The following is a 17,640-nucleotide window of genomic DNA, read 5'->3' as shown; positions in this document are numbered from 1 at the left end:
GGAATCACCCACATCTGAAAGGAATCACTTCCACCTTTTTAGGAGAATAAAATTGAAGTTTATTTAATTGGAAGAGAATAAACTGGGTTTTTTTCCTTTCACTTTTATTTTGTATACTAAAAATATTGTTTCCTAATTTATTAACATATTTGTTAATTATATTGTATTTATTCTACTATACACACACACACACACACACACACACACCCAAAGAGAATAACACAGTTTCAAAATAATAGTAATATTTCAGGATGATTTCAGATTTTTGCATTTCTGTCTCTAGTATATATCCCACTAAGGAATGTGCAGTCAGTTTTAAAGTCACTTGAAATTTCCCTCTACATGATATCAATTAGATACAAAATTATGCTCGTTTATTTTATTTTGCTTTTGGTTTTCAGAGGGTATTTTATTTTTATTTTATAATTGTGTAAAACATTTACATGGTTCTAGAGTCAGATCTACAGAGCAAAATATTACAAGAAATCAAGCTTTATCCCTGTCCTATTCACTTTACTTTCCCCCTCTTACATAGGTAACCATTTTTATAATGTTAATTTATTAATTATTATTTTGACCTTTTAAAAAATAAAATATACATATTACACAAACACTCAGATGAAGCATATTATAAATACTTTCTGCTCCTGCTTTTTTTACTTGGCAGTGTGTCCCAGGGTGTAGAGATCTTTTTGTTTCTTTGTTTATTTGGTGTTCTGAGATTAAACTCTAGACCTTGTACATAGTAGGCAGGTGCTCCACCATTGAGCTACATCCTTAGCCCATTTTTAAAGTTTTGTTGTTGGTGTTGTTGTTGTTGTTTTAATACTGGGGATTGAACCCAGAGGTGTTCCACCAAGCTACAGACCCAGACTTTTATTAAATTTTGAGACAGGGTCTCACTAAGTTGCTAAGGCGGCCTTAAACTTGGAGTCCTCCTGTCTCAGCCTCCCAAGTTTCTGGCATCATAGGCATGCATCACCATGTCTGGCTTTGAGATCTTTTAAATACTCTATTTTGGGGGGGGTATTATAATTAATTCAGTTATTTCTCCATAGGTCCTTTCTAGTCTTTCACTATTAAAATACCGATACCGTAAATAGCCTTGTATTTATATTAAAGTATATACTTAAAGTACAAAATTTTGAGTAATCAGTAATAGAAATCTTTTTTATTGAATTGTTAAATATTAAGGTAAAAAGGAAGAATTTGTTTTTATCTTGGGCTTAGGTAATTCATATTTTTTAGGTAATATTCAGGAAATTTTTATAAAAATGTCTTTATATTGTTGCAATTCCAGAGTCCACCACTGCCTTTTTTTATTAGGTAAAAACCATAAAATTTGCCATCTTAACCATTTTTTAGTGTACAGTTCAGAAGTATTGAATATATTCACATTCTCGTTAAATACCACCAGAGCTTTTTTTTTAATCTGAAACCCTGTACCTATTAAATAACTACTACTCCTTTTCCCCTCCTCCAAGTCCCCAACAACCATTATTCTACTTCTGTTTCTATGAATTTAACTAATTTAGATACATAAGTGGAGTAGTATCTATTCATATACTGTTGGACATTTGGGTTTCTCCTCCTCTTGGCAGTTGTAATTAATGTGCTGTTATGAACATGGTTGTGCTTATAGCTCATCAAGGCCCTGCTTAATATTCTTTTATATGTATTCCCAGAGGTGGGATTGCTGGATTATATGGAAATTTGATTGATTGATTGACTGATTGGTATGGGGGATTGAACCCCGGGGTGCTTTAGTGCTGAGCTACATCCCCAGCCATTTCATTTTTTATTTTATATTTTATATTTTATTTTTTAATTTTTATTTTATTTATTTTAGTTTTGAGGTAGGTTGTTTTTAAGTTGCTTAGGACCTCACTGAATTGCTGAGGCTGGCCTCAAAACTTGTGATCTGGACTGTCTCAGCCTCTCAAGTCATGGGATTACAGGTGTGTGTCACTGTTCTTAAGTTGTTGAGAAACATTCATATTGTTTTCCAGAGCGGTGTATTTCTCTGATGTTTAGTGATGTTGAATATCTTTTCATCTTTTTGTTGGCCATTTGTATGTCATCCTTGGAGAATTGTCTGCTGAAGTCCATTGTTTAATTTTTAATCAGGTTGCAAATTCAAATTTATTCTTACAATAACTTGATATTATTTCTAGCAGCTAGAAGAGCATATTTAACACAGTCTTAAGGAGACTAGTTTGTGTTACTCTAAACTGGTAAGAATATGTATGACTGAAATTTATTTTCTTAATTCCTACAGGGCTGTTTAGAAACCAAAAGATATTAAGAGAATATAGAGATTTCTTAGGAAACACCAAGGTAAGAATATTTTTCCAATGATAATGTAGGTGTGTATTGCATAGTAAAATCCTTATATCAGTCCACTATGAAGTTTTAGCATGTCTGTAATAATCTAAGATTTTCTTGAGCACATTATAATTTCATGAATAACTGTTTATTTCTGACTTATTTTCTTGAAATTTAAAAATGAATTAAATTTGGAGGTAAGTTTCCTAAGCATGTAGATGTAGAAAAAAAGAGACTTTGTTTTCTCAGATATTAGCAAGATTTATATCCCCACTGCCCCACCTCTCCCCTTACTCCTGCATAATCCAGAATTCCTTCTTTCTTCCCTACCCACCCCGCACTTTGGGTCAGTATCTGCTTATCAGAGAAAACATTCAGCCTTTCGTTTTTTTGAGATTGGCTTATTTCACTTAGCATGATATTCTTAGTTCCATTTATTTACCTGCAGATGCCATAATTTCATTCTTCTTTAAGATTGCTCACTCTTCACTTTTAAGCTATTGACCATGCTGAAAAAACAGATGTATGGATGATCTGACTTAAAGTGGTTCAGTTTATGAATTTTTATTTTTATGACGGTGTGGTAGCATACCTATGTGACCATTCTGTTTTTCTTTTTCAGTCTTTCATTACATTTTTCAGCAAATTATATGAGATATGCAGGACTTCATTTTAAAGTAGGCCTTGTGTGAGATGATTTTGCTCAACTGTGGGCTAACACTTTAAGGTAGTCTAGACTAAGCTATGATGTTGTAAGATAGGTATGTCAAATGCATTTTCAACTTATTTTATACTTGCAGTGGGTTTTTCAGGACTTAACCCCATTATAAATCAAAGAATATCTGAAAATTAATAAAAATATATCATTTTTTAAAAATACTGGGTATTTAATTCAGGGGGATTCTACCCTGAACTATACCTGCAGACCTTTATATTTTGCGAAAAGGTCTTGCCAAATTGCTGAGGCTGACCTCGAACTTGGAATTCTCCTGACTCTGCCTCCTGGGTTGCTGAGGTTTGTGCCATCACACCCAGCAGAGTACCTTTTTCATCACCAAATTTTCTGACTTACATACACCTGTGTCAAAATACCAAGCTTTCCTTCTTACTAGAAGAAAATAATATTGGGACAAATATGGGAAGTTTGTTTTTCTTATCCCACTTCTTCCCATCTCCTGAACTCAATCTAATTTGGCTTTCATCCCATCACTCCACTGAAATGGCTCTTTCCAAAGTTACTAACCCCTCCAAGATGCAAAGCAGTCTGTGCCCAGAGCTGGCTTTCCATTTAAACTTAGCTAAAAGAGATCTCCTGTCAAGAAGTTAATGCCAGATTTGGAGAAAAGGCTGCATATGTAAATTGTCTTCTCTTCTGTGGCATTTAAGACACTGCTTCCTTTTTTCAAAGTTCACAATTTGGCAATGATGACAATTCTAGTTAAATCTTATTTGATTTGTTCTTCTTTTCTAGTCATTATATTTAAGACCTCTTTAATTTCTGTTTCCCCTTTGAACCCTGTCTTTCTGGCACCCCAGTGCTTCAATGAGGGTGTGGACTTTCTTCAGTAGTAGAGCCTTTGTGTGCCTATGAACCAACATTGTCATTCCTGTGCTACAAGGGCTGTTGCCACTGCCTCTCTGTTAAGGAATTAATCATTTAAGCCAGAGACACCTGCCTCTTGGGAAGTGACTTCCAGCCTTATATCTGTTTCATATGAACTATCATCCTCACCAAATTTTTTTTAAATAGCTTTTGACTTCTGTGTCACCAGATCTTTTGAAGATTTAATACATTTCAGCATTTTGAATATGCCAGGCTTTGAATAGAATTTCTTTCTGTTACACCCCCTATACCTTTGAGTGTGGTAGGTGGATAAAACTAGTATAACATTTCCCTCAGTGGTTCCCCTGTTCCTCTTAGGAATGTTCACTCATACTGAAGGTCGTTGCTTTCCTTCTCTAAAACATATAAGGTTAGTTCTGTTCTCTAGAATTAAATACCTCTTTATGTTTTTAATTTATGCTTCAGAAATTAATATTTTTCTTAAAAAGAAATCTTTTCAAAAAAGACAATTTTTTGTCTCCGAGTAATTCTGAGAGTGAGATTTATGAAGTCACAATGTCCTGCCAAAACATTCTCTTACCAGAACAATAGATAACTCTCTGATAATCTAATTTTATATTTTCCATTTAATACATTTTCCCCTTTTTATTTATTTATTTGTTTGTTTGTTTTTACCAAGGATTGAACTCAGGGATGTGTAACCACTGAACCACATCCCCAGTCCTTTTTTCATATTTTATTTAGAGATGGGGTCTCTCTGACTTGCCTCAGCCTCCCAAGCCTCTTGGCTTGCAGTTGTGTGTGGCCACCACCCCCAGCTTATTTTCCCTTGATATGTTCTACTGTCTTGTGCTTTCACTTTGTATTCCAATTCTTTGAGTTTCTTGAGTTAGTCCTTCAGAACACTGGAAGTACCTTTATCTCCAACTTAAATATTTATCTGCACATGAGTAGATTGTATCACTTGAAATGAACCAGTCATGTGTTGAGTAATTTGTGCTGTTTTTCCTGTTAGTCCTCTCTGAACTCTGTCCCACTTGTCTCAATACAAAGGAAACTAAAATTGGAAAATTTTTCAAATATAAACAAGAACAGAAAAAGTAGATATCAGATAATCAATAATTATCAGCATTTAGTAATCTTGATCTTTAAAAGGGGACAGTTCTCCAACTGCTCTTTTGGTACTGGGGATTGATCCCAGGGGTACCTTATCACTGAGCTACATTCCTCGTTCTCTTTCTTTCTTTCTTTCTTTTTTTGAGACAGCATCTTGCTACATTGCCAAAGCTGGCCTTGAACTTAAAATACTCCTGCCAAAACCTTCTAAGTCACTGGGATTACAGGCATGTGCCACACCCAACCCAACTGCTTTTATCATGGAATTTATAGGTAGCTTTTACAGGGTGCTTCTCAAGAGTGTTGTGAATCCTGGTTCCCTATGATCTCTTTCTTTTTCAGATTTTGATTCTCCTGTTAGATTTTCTTCCTTGTAACTCTTTCTGATCTCATTACTACCAACATTTCCCCCTTTTCTACAATCTTCTTTAGTTTTTCCTTTTTGTAGCATTCTGTTCTGATCTTAAAGATCTCATTTCCCTTTCTTCTCTTTTTTTCCTCAAATTCTCAAACTTTTCTTCCAAATAAACCTTTATCTTCTACCTTAGGTAGCATGTTTTTGTTATTTGTATTCATTTTTTACAATTATTCTCTCAACCAGAGGATACAACACATTCTTATTATGATAAAACACACACATGCTACATTTATCAATAAGCAGAACTTAGAAATCTAGAACCAAGATCAAAGTTTATAGCTTACAAATCTAAGTGCAAGTTGAAACCCCACAGACAAGGTTTGTTTTGTGTAATTCCTTCTCTTAGCCTTTTAAAATTTATTATTATTATTATTATTATTATTATTATTATTATTATTTTGGTACCAGGGATTGAACCCAGGGGCACTTAACCATTGAGCTACATCCCCAGCCCTTTGTTGTATTTTATATAAAGATAGGGTCTCACTGAGTCGCTTAGGGCCTCACTAAATTGCTGAGGGTTGCTTTGAACTCTTGCCTCCTGTCTTCAGCTTCCTGAGCCACTGGAATTATAGGAGTGCACCACCTTCTGTTAGTCTTGAAGGTTGTTCAGTACAGAACTAGGAGTAACTGACTGTTTTTCTTTTTGTTTTTTTAATTCCTGTTTTTCTATTTTATTTTATTTTTTCTTCCCACATACTAATGGGATTTGTTGTTGCTTATTCATAATGCACACAGTACACAGTATAACAGTATAATTTGGCTATTATCCCTTCCCTCCCTCCCCTCTTCCTATTCCATTTATCCCCCCCCATTTTCATATACAGGTACAAGATTAATCTGTATATCAAAGTCAAGCCCTGGAATATTTTTTTCCCCAAGAGAAAAGTTCTGATGTTAAAACTTTGTTAAAGTAGAGGGTAGAGAGAGTGTGTGTGTGTAAAAGTATTTTTACTTAAAATACTGAACTCTTGCACCACTTATATCATAAATGAAATCAGATCTTCTGCATCTAACATTATCTTGCCATTCAAGAGTCAAGTTTCTAAGACTCATAGAATGTTAAAGCTGGAATACCATTGCTAAGTAGTGGTATATAAAAGGAGGAACAGTAATTCAGCTCCTACATTGGATCACACAATGCTGTACAGCCAGTTGATGGTTTCCAGATAACATTCTTGGTGGTAATGTGATAAAACACAGGTTTTAAGTCCAGTGATTGCCATTTAATCAAGACTTCACTTCTTCATGTATTTTACCATTAATAGAGAAAACATCCTTCAAAACAGTCATTGAATCTTTATTGTTTTGATAGCACACAGTTATTAAAAATGTATCCATACTAGCCCCACCATAAAATTAATAAACAACTCCACAAGCCACAGGGAGTCCGTGGTTTTCATGTTCTGCATCTCTGCACACTTGCCTACTGTGGTGCCTGTGCTTACAATACAGTGGAACCAGCAGCTTTCAACTTGTCCTAAGTGGATGCATTAGAAAGTAATAAATAACATCATAAAATAATAAACTCTACCTGTCATAGGTGAATACTACATATTTTTCAAAAAGTGTAGACAGTTCACACTGTTTTTCAAGGCAGGGCCTTTTGCTGTGGTGTCCTTACAGAATTTAGAAAATGTTCTTTAAAATCCTGGCTTGCAGAACTGGGTGAAAACACCATAAAGGTGCAAAACAAACACCCCCCACCCCAAAAAAAACAAAACAAAACAAAACAAAACAAAACATTTTGCTTCCCTAATGCCTGAATCAGAATCTTTTCTCAGTTTTCTCTGCAATATCAGACCAACTTCTATCTATAGAATTTAAGTTGTAGTAGTCTGGGCCTCTATTTCTATTCAAGACCTGTTGGGGCCTGCCTACAGGGGACAAAATTGCCATAAGTTATGGTAACTTACCAAGAACCAAGTTTCACTTGGCATGACCCCTCTAAAAACCTCAGATTTCACCCTTATTTGTTTTTCTCAAGGGTCCAAGCCTCAGTACATTAGATTTTAAAGGCTTTTCTTTCTGGGACTTATCACGTAAGCTGTAGCCTGCTCCCTGCTCCCTTATTTCTTCAGTATAGATCTGGGGAAGAACAGAACGGAATGTGTACCAAATCCTAAAATAAAGGAGAGAACTAAGCATGCCCAGTATTCTCTCACAAGTTTATCAGTTTACCTACCTCATTCTCAGGAGGCCAGTAGGAGGAGGGGAGTGATTCATTAAGGGCCTTCCCCCACCGCCTGCTAGAATAAAATTCAAACTCCTGATTATGGTCTGCAGAGTCTCTGGCCCCAGTTCCTCCCATTTTCCTTGCATTTCATGCTTCAGCCACACTGGTCTTATTTTTGCCCTTTGTACAAACCAAGTTTATTTCTGTTCCATTCTTTGGACTTAATGCATATTCTGCTCAATCATTTTTTTCCCCAGATCTTTTCACAGTTTTTCTCATCTCATAATTGAGCCTCTTTCCCTGACTACTTTAGCTAAAACAGCTCTTCCCCACCCACTGCCATATTACTTCTCTTTAATTTACTCTATTATATTCATTACTATTTGATGTTCGGCATTCGGGATCTATGAGATTTGTGAAGGCAGGAACTCCCATCCTGTTTACTGTCATATTCCAGCATCTAGAACTGGGCCATGGCATGTAGTAGTTACACAATAAGTATTTCTGATTAAATGGTGGAAGGGAAGACATAAAATACTTTAATAAAGATACAAAGTACAATAATAAATTTGTAGCAAAGTATTTCTGTGTTGATTATCAAGGAAGGCTTTAGGTAAAAAGGTGACACTTGGCTAGACATGGAAGAGAATAAATTGCAGTGTATGGTAATAGCATTCCAGGAGGAGGTAAAAGTATGAGGAAAAAAACACAACAAAGTATAGTCAAAGAAAGGAAAAGAGTAGCAAAAGAAAATTCAGCTCAAGAAAATATTTCCCCTGAATATTTCCCTACTTGCTTTGTTTCCTTTGCTCTGTTCTGGAATTAAACACACTATTTTCAGTCGAGGTCTTTTGTCTTGAGAGAACAGTCAGGAATTCAGTTAGAATAGCAGAGTCATTGGCTTTGGCTGTTCCTTTTTGAAAAGTTAAAGTCAAGAAATGCAGAATTTGTAGAGTACTTGGATTTAGTTCAATATATTTTTATCACTTTATTATGTAGCCCAGTCAGATCCTTTCTGGAAGTAAGTATGGCATGAATTAACAGGGAAAACAATTAAGGTCTTTTTCCAGTTGCATTTTTAATTTCCATCTGCCCATTTTTGAGGAGGAAATTCTGGGGGAAAAGAAATAAGTAAAGCGTAGTTTTTGAGGGGTTTTGATTGAAGAGAAATTTCTACTGTGTCAGAGTCACCAGTTATAGTGCTTTTGTGGGAGATTTTGGAGGGTTTTTGTTTTTGTTTTTATAGCCACGCTCCAGAACAGCATCAGTGTTCTTTAAGGGACCAGGAAAAGTGGTGATGGTTGCCATTTGCATGTAAGTACTGAAAAATAAACTGGTAAAAATAGAAATGTATTATTTTTAATGTGTGTATGCTTGAATGTGAGCTACAGAGTCAGAGGTTCATGTTGTTTTAGGAGGAATCAGACAAGCTTGTATTATTAGTAGTAAGGCAGTGGGGGAAGAGTATGAGTCCATAGAGGCAGGCATTCACGCTTGTGCTCTGTGTACTTTTAATATTCTTAAGATTGAAGTTGCTGTCTGAAAATTGTTTATTTTCACTGGAATTGGTGGATCTTTTTAAAAATGTTAAATTGGCCAAGGTTATTTTTTGAATAAGTAAACCAACTAGGTTACAGATACTAAAGAATAATATATTTGTGTTTGTTTTTTCCAGTTACATTCAAAGAACATAATTATTGATATTTTTTCTTTTTTTTTTTTTCTGTCTTAATTCCTGTTACATTATTTACCTTTTATCCATTTTGCTGATTCCCCCTGCTTTTTTGGGGGCAGTACTGGGGATTTAACCCAGGGGCACTTTTATCACTGAGCTCTGTTTCCCAGTCATTTGTATTTTTTATTTTGAGACAGGGTCTCACTGAGTTGTTTAGGGCCTCACTAATTTGCTGAGGCAGGCCCCAAACTTTTGATCCTCCTGTCTTAGCCTCCCAAGTCACTGAGATTACAAGCATGTACCATCATGCCCAGCTGATCAATCCATTTTAAGCTGCATAGGCTCAGGTATACACAGTGGCATAATCCTTGTGGCTCTGGAGACTGAGACAGGAGGATCATAAGTTCCAAACCAACCTCAGCAACTTAGCAAGGCCCCAAGCAACTTAAAAGCATTAATTCTATAATTCACTAGTTCTTTTGTTTCTTAAAAATAAGTATCAGAAACAGTGAGAAGAGCTGGACATATAGATATAATACATGATTCTGTAAGGTTCAGGGGGACACTAAACTAGAGGAAGGCATTTACAATAATATAAACGAGACGATAATGTCATTATTGGGCACATGGAGACAGAGATGGGTTCTGTAGGTACGAAGAAGGTATGGTCAAAGATGGTGCCCAAGTTTCTGTCTTAGATGGTTGGGTAAATATTGCTCCATTCACTGAGAGAAATGTTAGGAAGTAGGGCTAAGTAGGAGGAGAGAAAATATTTTAGTTTGAGGTATCCTTAGGCCAGGTGTCAACAGGACCAGTTTTTTTTGCCAGTAAAATAGTGATAGTAATTATCCTTTTTGGAGGAATATATATAACAGCTATAACCTGGTATAAGCATAGTACCTAGTGTATAAAATATACTTAATTATTATTGTTAATGTATATTGGTCTAACCTCAGGAGGGAGAACTAGGTTCAAAAATTATTAGTAGTCCATTGACAACTGAAAAAAATCTAAAAAAAAAAAGAATTAAAAAATTATTAATACTCAAATGATAATTAAAGCCCAGGAGTACTTGAGATCACATGAGGAACAGTACCTGTATGGTAAAGAAAAGCCTTCATGAAAAATCCTTGAAGAATGCTGACATTTAAGAAATAGGAAGAGGAAAACCCCCTACAAAGTTGTGCCTTTGGTTCCCTGTCTTTGGATACATAAGAATTGGAGGCAAAGAAATGTGGATTTGGAGAAGTCTGGGGGGCATTCCCATGGGCTTAAGATCAATCATCCCACATAGAAAAGGGAAAAAAAAAGTGGAGGAAAAAGAGCCTGCAAGGGAGAGAGGAGCAGTGAGGAACAGGGTAGGAAGAAAGCCAGGAGTTTCAAAAGTGACAAATAGAGGTAAAGTAATAACATGTTTCTAGGGCTTGAATAACAAGGAATAGTTGTTGGTATTGATAGGAGCAATCTAACAGGATGTTGAAGGCAGGAGACATTGTTTAGTGAATCAAAGACTTAGTATAAAGTGAAGAAAACTGAGACCACAAGAATATATGAGATTTTTTTTTCCCCCAGTAAGTTATCTGCTGAGGTTGGTGGCCTCTGCCTGTAATGCCAGCTACTTGGGAGTCTGAGGCAGGAGGATCACAAGTTTGAGGTCAGCCCCAGCAACTTAGGAAGACCCTGTCTCAAAATAAAAAGGCCTAGGATGCAGTTCAGTGGTAGAGTGCTCCTGGTTTCAATTCCCCAGCATTTAAAAAAAAAAAAAAAAAAAAAGTAGCTGAAGTGAAGGAGGGGGAAGGGGAAAGGATAGCTGGAGGCTAGAGATGTACAGTTTCCTTATTTATAAAATGGGGGTTTTAATATTTGTATTACGGAGTTAGAAATAGCATGGTAGGTGACTAGCATAGTACCTGATATCATTTATGCTAGTCCTTACTGTTGGAATCTGAGCCCCTAGTTTTCAGAGAAAACCATTTTTATTTTAACATCTGGGTCTTCTAGTATGACCCTGACCTACATAATCGAGGTTTGTCCTCAACTCTATCATCTCCTTGCTTCACAGACGCTTACCAAAGTCTTGTCTTTAATGCTGGACTACTGGTTAATATCAAGTGCAGATTCTCTTTTACCTACCTAAAACACTAAATTTCCTTTTAAGTTTCATCTTGTCCAAATGCAGAACACCCTCTTTTCTCTCACATTCTTAAAATACACTTAAGTAATTGCTTACACATATCAGACCTCCTTATGAGTACTTAATGGACCATAAACTATATTTTTCAGATTTGTACTCTTATTATCTGAATGGTAATAATTTCTTTTAAATTTACTTTTAATGGGACATAGTGATTAAATAAACTTTTGGTGGAAATTTTTAATCTAAACCTATACTAAATTGTTCTCTCTCTCCTAGCAATGGTTTAAACTGCTTCTTTAAATTTCTTGCCTGGATTTATACGGGTTCAGCAAGTATGTTCTCAGAAGCTATACACTCATTATCTGATACTTGTAACCAGGTGAGGATAAAAGGTTTTTTTCTTACTAATTTTAAAGTACATTTTTAAGCTTTAGTCTGAAAGTTGATAGGTTTAAAGACAGTGATTCCTGTATTTGGTTTATGGTATAAAATGAAAATTGTTTTACTTCTGAGTGATTAAGTACAAGTGGCCTTCTGTATCTGTGATTCTACATCCATGGGTTCCATATCCTAAGATTGAACCAGAAATGCTCAGAAAAAAAATTGTGTCAGTACTGAACATGTATAGGCTTTTTTCCATGTCATTCCCTAAACAGCTCAGCAGTTATATACATAGCATTTACACAGTATTAGGCGTAAGTAATATAAAAATGATAAGTAATGTAGAGATTTTTTAAATGAGAGGATGTTTGTAATTTATGTGCAAATCATACTGTTTTATATAAGGGACTTGTTTTCCAAGGATCTTATCCTTGAGGCATCTTGGAACTAATTTCCCAGTAATACTGAGGGTCATCATATTTTAAAGCAGATCATTAGGCTTTGAGAACATCCCAACAATGGAATGTGTTTGGTTACAAGTTTTTATAGAAGAGATTCTTACTGAGTAGAAATCTGGTATCTGAATATGAGTTCTTAATCTCTGTAAGAGTCAACAAATTAAGTTTTTTTGAATAAAGATATAAAATAGTGAGAAATAACAGTCACATTGAATTAATACAGAAATGAATGTTTGGGGCATCTGAAGTGGCTCCATTACAAAGCAGAGTTCAACAGAGGAAGGAACTACTTAAGACAAATTCTGTGGAAGTCTTTATGGGGATTTCCTTGAGTCTTTGCTGAATGTTAAGTTACACATGTGCAAGGTGTAGGCATTAGTCTGGGCAAGAAACCACCATGGAGCAGTAAATTGAGTAATTCCTAGAGCATCACACAGGACTAAAGTACATTCAAGTTCTGACAAATGAGATAAGAGAGTCCCCATTGATACCCAGGTCCACAAAAGGCTCAGACCATAAGAGTAGAGGATAAATTATCCTTAGTTGTAAAGGCTATTTTAATAGAACTCTTCCTAACAAACCTCCCTAGAAGCTCTAAGGGATCAAACTGATATGCAGACACTTTAATGACTTGCCAAAACAAAGCCCCACACTCTTTAAGGAAGACAGGGAAATTCTAACATTCAGTATAACGTGTATTACGAGTACAGTGTTTAGCATACAATTAAAAAAACCAAACCTACTAGATGGTCTAAGGAGCAGGAAAATGTGACTCCAATAATCAGGAGGAAAATCAGTCATTTAAACAGTTTTTCTGACAGATGATCAAATTAGCAGACAAGGGTATTAAACAGTTATTACCAATATTTTTGCATTGAAAGGAAATGTGAACATAATGAGAAGAAAAATGGAAGTATGGAAAACACTGAGGCTTTTAAGAGCTAAAAAGAAAAATGTCAAAAATTTCACTTTATAGAATTAATAGCAGATTAGATAATGCAGAGAAAACAGTCAGTTCTGAATTTGTAACAGTAGAAAACATACTAAAACCAGAGATTTAAAAAAAACTAAAAAAGAAGAAGAAATCCACAGTAACCTATGGGATAGTATCAAGAGAACTTGATCAACATCTAAGGAAGAAATAATAATGATAGTACACAGATTTTCAGAAATAGAGAACTGAATTACTCAATTCAGTTCCTTTAATGAGGCTGACACAACTGGTACCATAACTTTATAAAGTCATTACAAGAGAAAAGAAAAATATAGAGACCAGTATCCCTCAGGAACATGCTTGTAAAAATCTTTAAAATATAGTCAAATTAAATCTAATACTATTTAAAACTAAGTATAATCTAGTGAATATAATTCCAGGAATGTAAGGTTGGTTTAACATTTATTATCAGTATGTATAGTAGGTTAATATGCAGCTATCAATGCATTTCTACTACCAGAAAATCAATGAGAGTATGAGACTTTTAAAATTTTCCATTAGTAATATAACAAAATATTAAATAAGAAATCTAATAAAAGGAGCTGGAGTTGTGGCTCAGTGGTAGAGCGCTTATGTAGCGTGTGCGAGGCACTGGGTTCGATTCTCAGCACCACATATAAATAAAATAAAGGTCTATCAATAGCTAAGAAAATATTTTAAAAAAGACTTCTCTTTGAAAAAATAAATATAAAAGATGTACAAAATCTTTACACTGAAGATTATAAATTGGGAAAAATTTTAAAAGATTTTAAAGAAATGAAGAGGTAATACTGTGTTTACATGGATTGGATGCCATGGGATTAATATGTCAAATTTCCCTAAAGTGATCTGTGGATTTAATGCAATCCCAATTATAATCCCTATAGGCTTTTCATACAAATTGACAAGCTGAGTAAATTCCAAAATTTTATATGGAAATGCAAAGAATCCAGAATATTTAAAGCAGTCTTGAAATTCAGAGAACTTCAAGACATATAAAGCTTAATAATTAGGACAATGAAGTATTGGCATAAGAATTGACAGAGAAGTGGCCATGCATAGTGTCAAAGACCTGTCATTCCAGCAGTTTTGGAGCCTCAGGCAGGAGGATCACAAACCTAGGCCAACCTGTGCAATTTAATTTAGCAAGACTTGTCTCAAAATAAAAAAGAACTGGAAATGTAGCTCAGTGATAAAGTAGTCAAAGTTCAGTACCCACTATTAGGGGACGGGGGGGCGGGGGGCAGAAAGAATTGACAAATGAAACAGAATAGATTCTCATTTACATGGGCAGTTGACTTTTTTTTGCAGGGGGCGGGGGACTAGGAATTGAACTCAGCGGTGCACTGCCCCTATCCCCTACCTCTGTTTTTTTTAAATTTTGAGAAGGGTCTTCTCAGTTGCTGAGGCTGACCTGAACTTGTGTTCCCGCCACCTCAGCTTCCCAAATTGCTGGGATTATACGTGTGTGCCACTGCACCCAGCACCAGTTGACTTTTGTGTGAGATTCCAAATACAATTCAGGGAAGAAAGGAAAACTTTTTAAAATTCTTCTTTAACAAACATGACTAGAAAATTTCCAGATGGGGAAAAAAGGAACCTTGACCCTACCTCATACTGTGTTCAAATTTGAGGTGGGTCATAGCTCAAATATAAAAGCTAAATTGAAGATTCTAGAAGAAAAGAAAATGTCTTCTAGGCCCTTGGGTAAGCATAGATTTTTGCAAGTAGGAAGCAAACTATACCATAAAATTAAAAAGTTTACAAATTAAACTTCATGAAAATGAAAAACCTTTTCTTATTAAAAGATACCCTTTAGAAACTAAAAAGGCAGGCTGGGGTTGTAGCTCAGTGGTAGAGCACTTGCCTTGTATGTGGAGGCACTGGGTTCAATCCTCAGCACCACATAAAAATAAATAAAAATAAAGGCATTGTGTCCTTCTATAGACAAACAAAAAAACTAAAAAGGTAAGCTATAGACTGGGAGAAATAGTCTCAAAACATATATCTGACAAAGGATGGGTGTCTAAAAGAACTTATACAACTCAGTAATGAAAGATAACTCAATTTTTTTTAAGATTAAAGTTTTGAACAGGTATTTCACAATAATACATGAATGGTGGCCAGTAGATACATGAGAAAGTGCTAATAACACTGTTAGTCACAGGAAATGTATACTAAAACAACAGCAAGACTCCTCTATTCATCCACTCTAGTGGCTAAAATTAGAAAGCCTGACAACCAAGTGTTAGTGAAGCTATGGAGCAGCCGTATCTCTTAGACATGCTGGTGAGGGTAAAATGGTACACTGTTGAAATGTTTGGCAGTTTTCTGTAAATATATAACTTCCCTGTGACCCAGCAATTCTACTCCTAAGTATTTATTCAAGAGAAATGGAATGAATGTCCATGAAAGACTTGTACGAGAATATTTATAGCAGCTTTACATATAATGTCCAGAAAACTGGAGTCAACCCAGGGCCCATCAACATCAATAAATTGTAGTATAATCAGTCAATGGAATATTATCTAGCAATAAAAAAGAATGAACTACTTACCTAGTTGGTAGCATGTATGCATTCCTATACTGAAAGAAGGTGACCCCAAAAGAATACTTATGATAAAATTTGTACTTTAATTTTTGATTTAAAAATTTTTTTTTAAATGGTTGCTTCTGATGTCGGGGAAGATTGAAAAGAGACATAGAGGAACTTTTGGGAATGTATGGAAAGATTCTGTCTTGATAGGAATATGTTACAGGGCTGTGCACATTTGTTAAAACTCAAAGAACTATAAACTTAGAATTTGTATATTTCATTGCATGTCACTTTTTCCTCAAAAATAAAAATTTTCAAGCCAAGTATAGTGGTGCACTCCTGTGATCTCAGCAACCCATGAAGCTGAAGCAGGAGGATCACAAGTTTGAGTCAGCCTCAGCAACTCAGCAAGACCCATCTCAAAATAAGAAATAAAAAAGACTGGGGATGTGGAAAAGTACCCCTCAGTTCAATCACTAGTACCCCTTAAAAATATAAATTAAAAAAAATAAAATTTTTCATATATACAAATGTTATGAGGAGATATTTGATAACATTAATATTAGAATTAGTATTAATTTTTCAAAATATAATCTGCCTTTATTTTCTAAAAGTCCTTTTTAAAGTCAAAATTTTTAAAGACAAAATGGTATGATGCTTGGAATTTACCTTAAAACATTTATGAGAAAATAGATTTGGATTAGATAAAATAGATTTGCTCCTGTATTTATAGTTGTTGGTGCTTAGTAATGGAAGAATTGAGTTTATCGAAATGGTCTGTCAGGTTTTTGATTTGTTTTATCCATCTCTCTGTCTGTATGCTAGAAAAATAAAGTGCAGGGCTGGGTATATAGCTCAGTTGGTAGAGTGCTTAAGGCCCTGTGTTCAATCCCCAGTACTGGGGGAAAAAAAAAAAAAAAGTGCAAAAAGACATGTAAACTGTGATCAAATCTTTAAGCATGCACACTCCTTTTCTGAAATCTGGCACAAACATATTCACAAAAGCAACATAGAAGCTGACTGCTCACTGGTAATCCCAGCAACGTGGGAGAATGAGTCAAGAGGCTTGCAAGTTTGAGTCCAGCCTCAGCAATTTAGCAAGACTTTGTCTCAAAATAAAAAGGACTTGGGATGTGACTCAGTGATAAATCATCCCAGGGTTCAATACCCAGTATAAAAAATGGATAAATTAAAAGATAGATAGATAGATAGATAGATAGTCTGAAATGTGCTCCAACCTCTTAAATAGTACCCTCTCCTGTACTGCTTAAATTTCTTTAAAATGAGCAAGTATTAGTTCTGTAACTAGAAAAAGAAGTGAATTTTTTTAAAGGAATAAACAAGAGGTAAATAAAAGTTTGAAACAAGGCTGGGGTTGTGGCTCAGTGGTGGAGTGTTTGCCTAGCATGTGTGAGGCACTGGATTTGATTCTCAGCACTGCATGTAAATAAATAAAGAAAACTAAACAACTAAAATATATGTACATACATATTTTTATTTATATGTACATACATTAATAAAAAAAGTTTCAGACCATGTGGTATCAAGTGCTTTGAGTATTCCTGAGTAAAGAATATGACTTAGTTTTTTCAAAAAGGCTTCAATGAAATAGATATTAATTAGGCCTCACACAGTAGATGGAAATTGTATTTCTCATATCCTTTTGAAAATTGTTCCTTTTAATATCTATAATAACATGTCTGAAAATCTAATTATTTGCAGTATTTTTATGCCGTTCACTTCTTGAGCAACAGAACACCTCCAGCTTTAAAGTAGACCTGTATCTCTAATGATAATTTAGTTTCACAATTTCTTTGATAGTTTGTTTTGAAAATTTTTCTGCTAAAATTATTTAGCAGCACATTATTTAATATTTTTTAA

At 34.9% G+C, this 17,640-nt stretch overlaps 1 protein-coding gene and 1 non-coding gene across 2 annotated transcripts in view; both read left to right on the top strand.

Moving 5' to 3' along the window:
• Nucleotides 1-17,640, top strand: part of Slc30a9 (solute carrier family 30 member 9) — an 85,409-nt gene that overhangs the window by 34,210 nt on the left and 33,559 nt on the right. The window contains exons 7-9 of the mRNA XM_047566109.1: nucleotides 2,279-2,337; nucleotides 8,846-8,913; nucleotides 11,688-11,790. Of these exons, the coding sequence (XP_047422065.1) occupies nucleotides 2,279-2,337; nucleotides 8,846-8,913; nucleotides 11,688-11,790 (230 nt within the window). The remainder of the gene's footprint in view (nucleotides 1-2,278; nucleotides 2,338-8,845; nucleotides 8,914-11,687; nucleotides 11,791-17,640) is intronic.
• Nucleotides 10,443-10,568, top strand: LOC124995163 (small nucleolar RNA SNORA38). Its single transcript, XR_007110638.1, has one exon. It is a non-coding gene; the product is annotated as a small nucleolar RNA SNORA38 (small nucleolar RNA).

This window comes from Sciurus carolinensis, chromosome 10 (genome assembly GCF_902686445.1).
Source record: "Sciurus carolinensis chromosome 10, mSciCar1.2, whole genome shotgun sequence".
Lineage (NCBI taxonomy): Eukaryota > Metazoa > Chordata > Mammalia > Rodentia > Sciuridae > Sciurus > Sciurus carolinensis.
The sequence above is the reverse complement of the archived record's forward strand: the minus strand, read 5'-3'. Positions and strand labels throughout refer to the sequence as shown.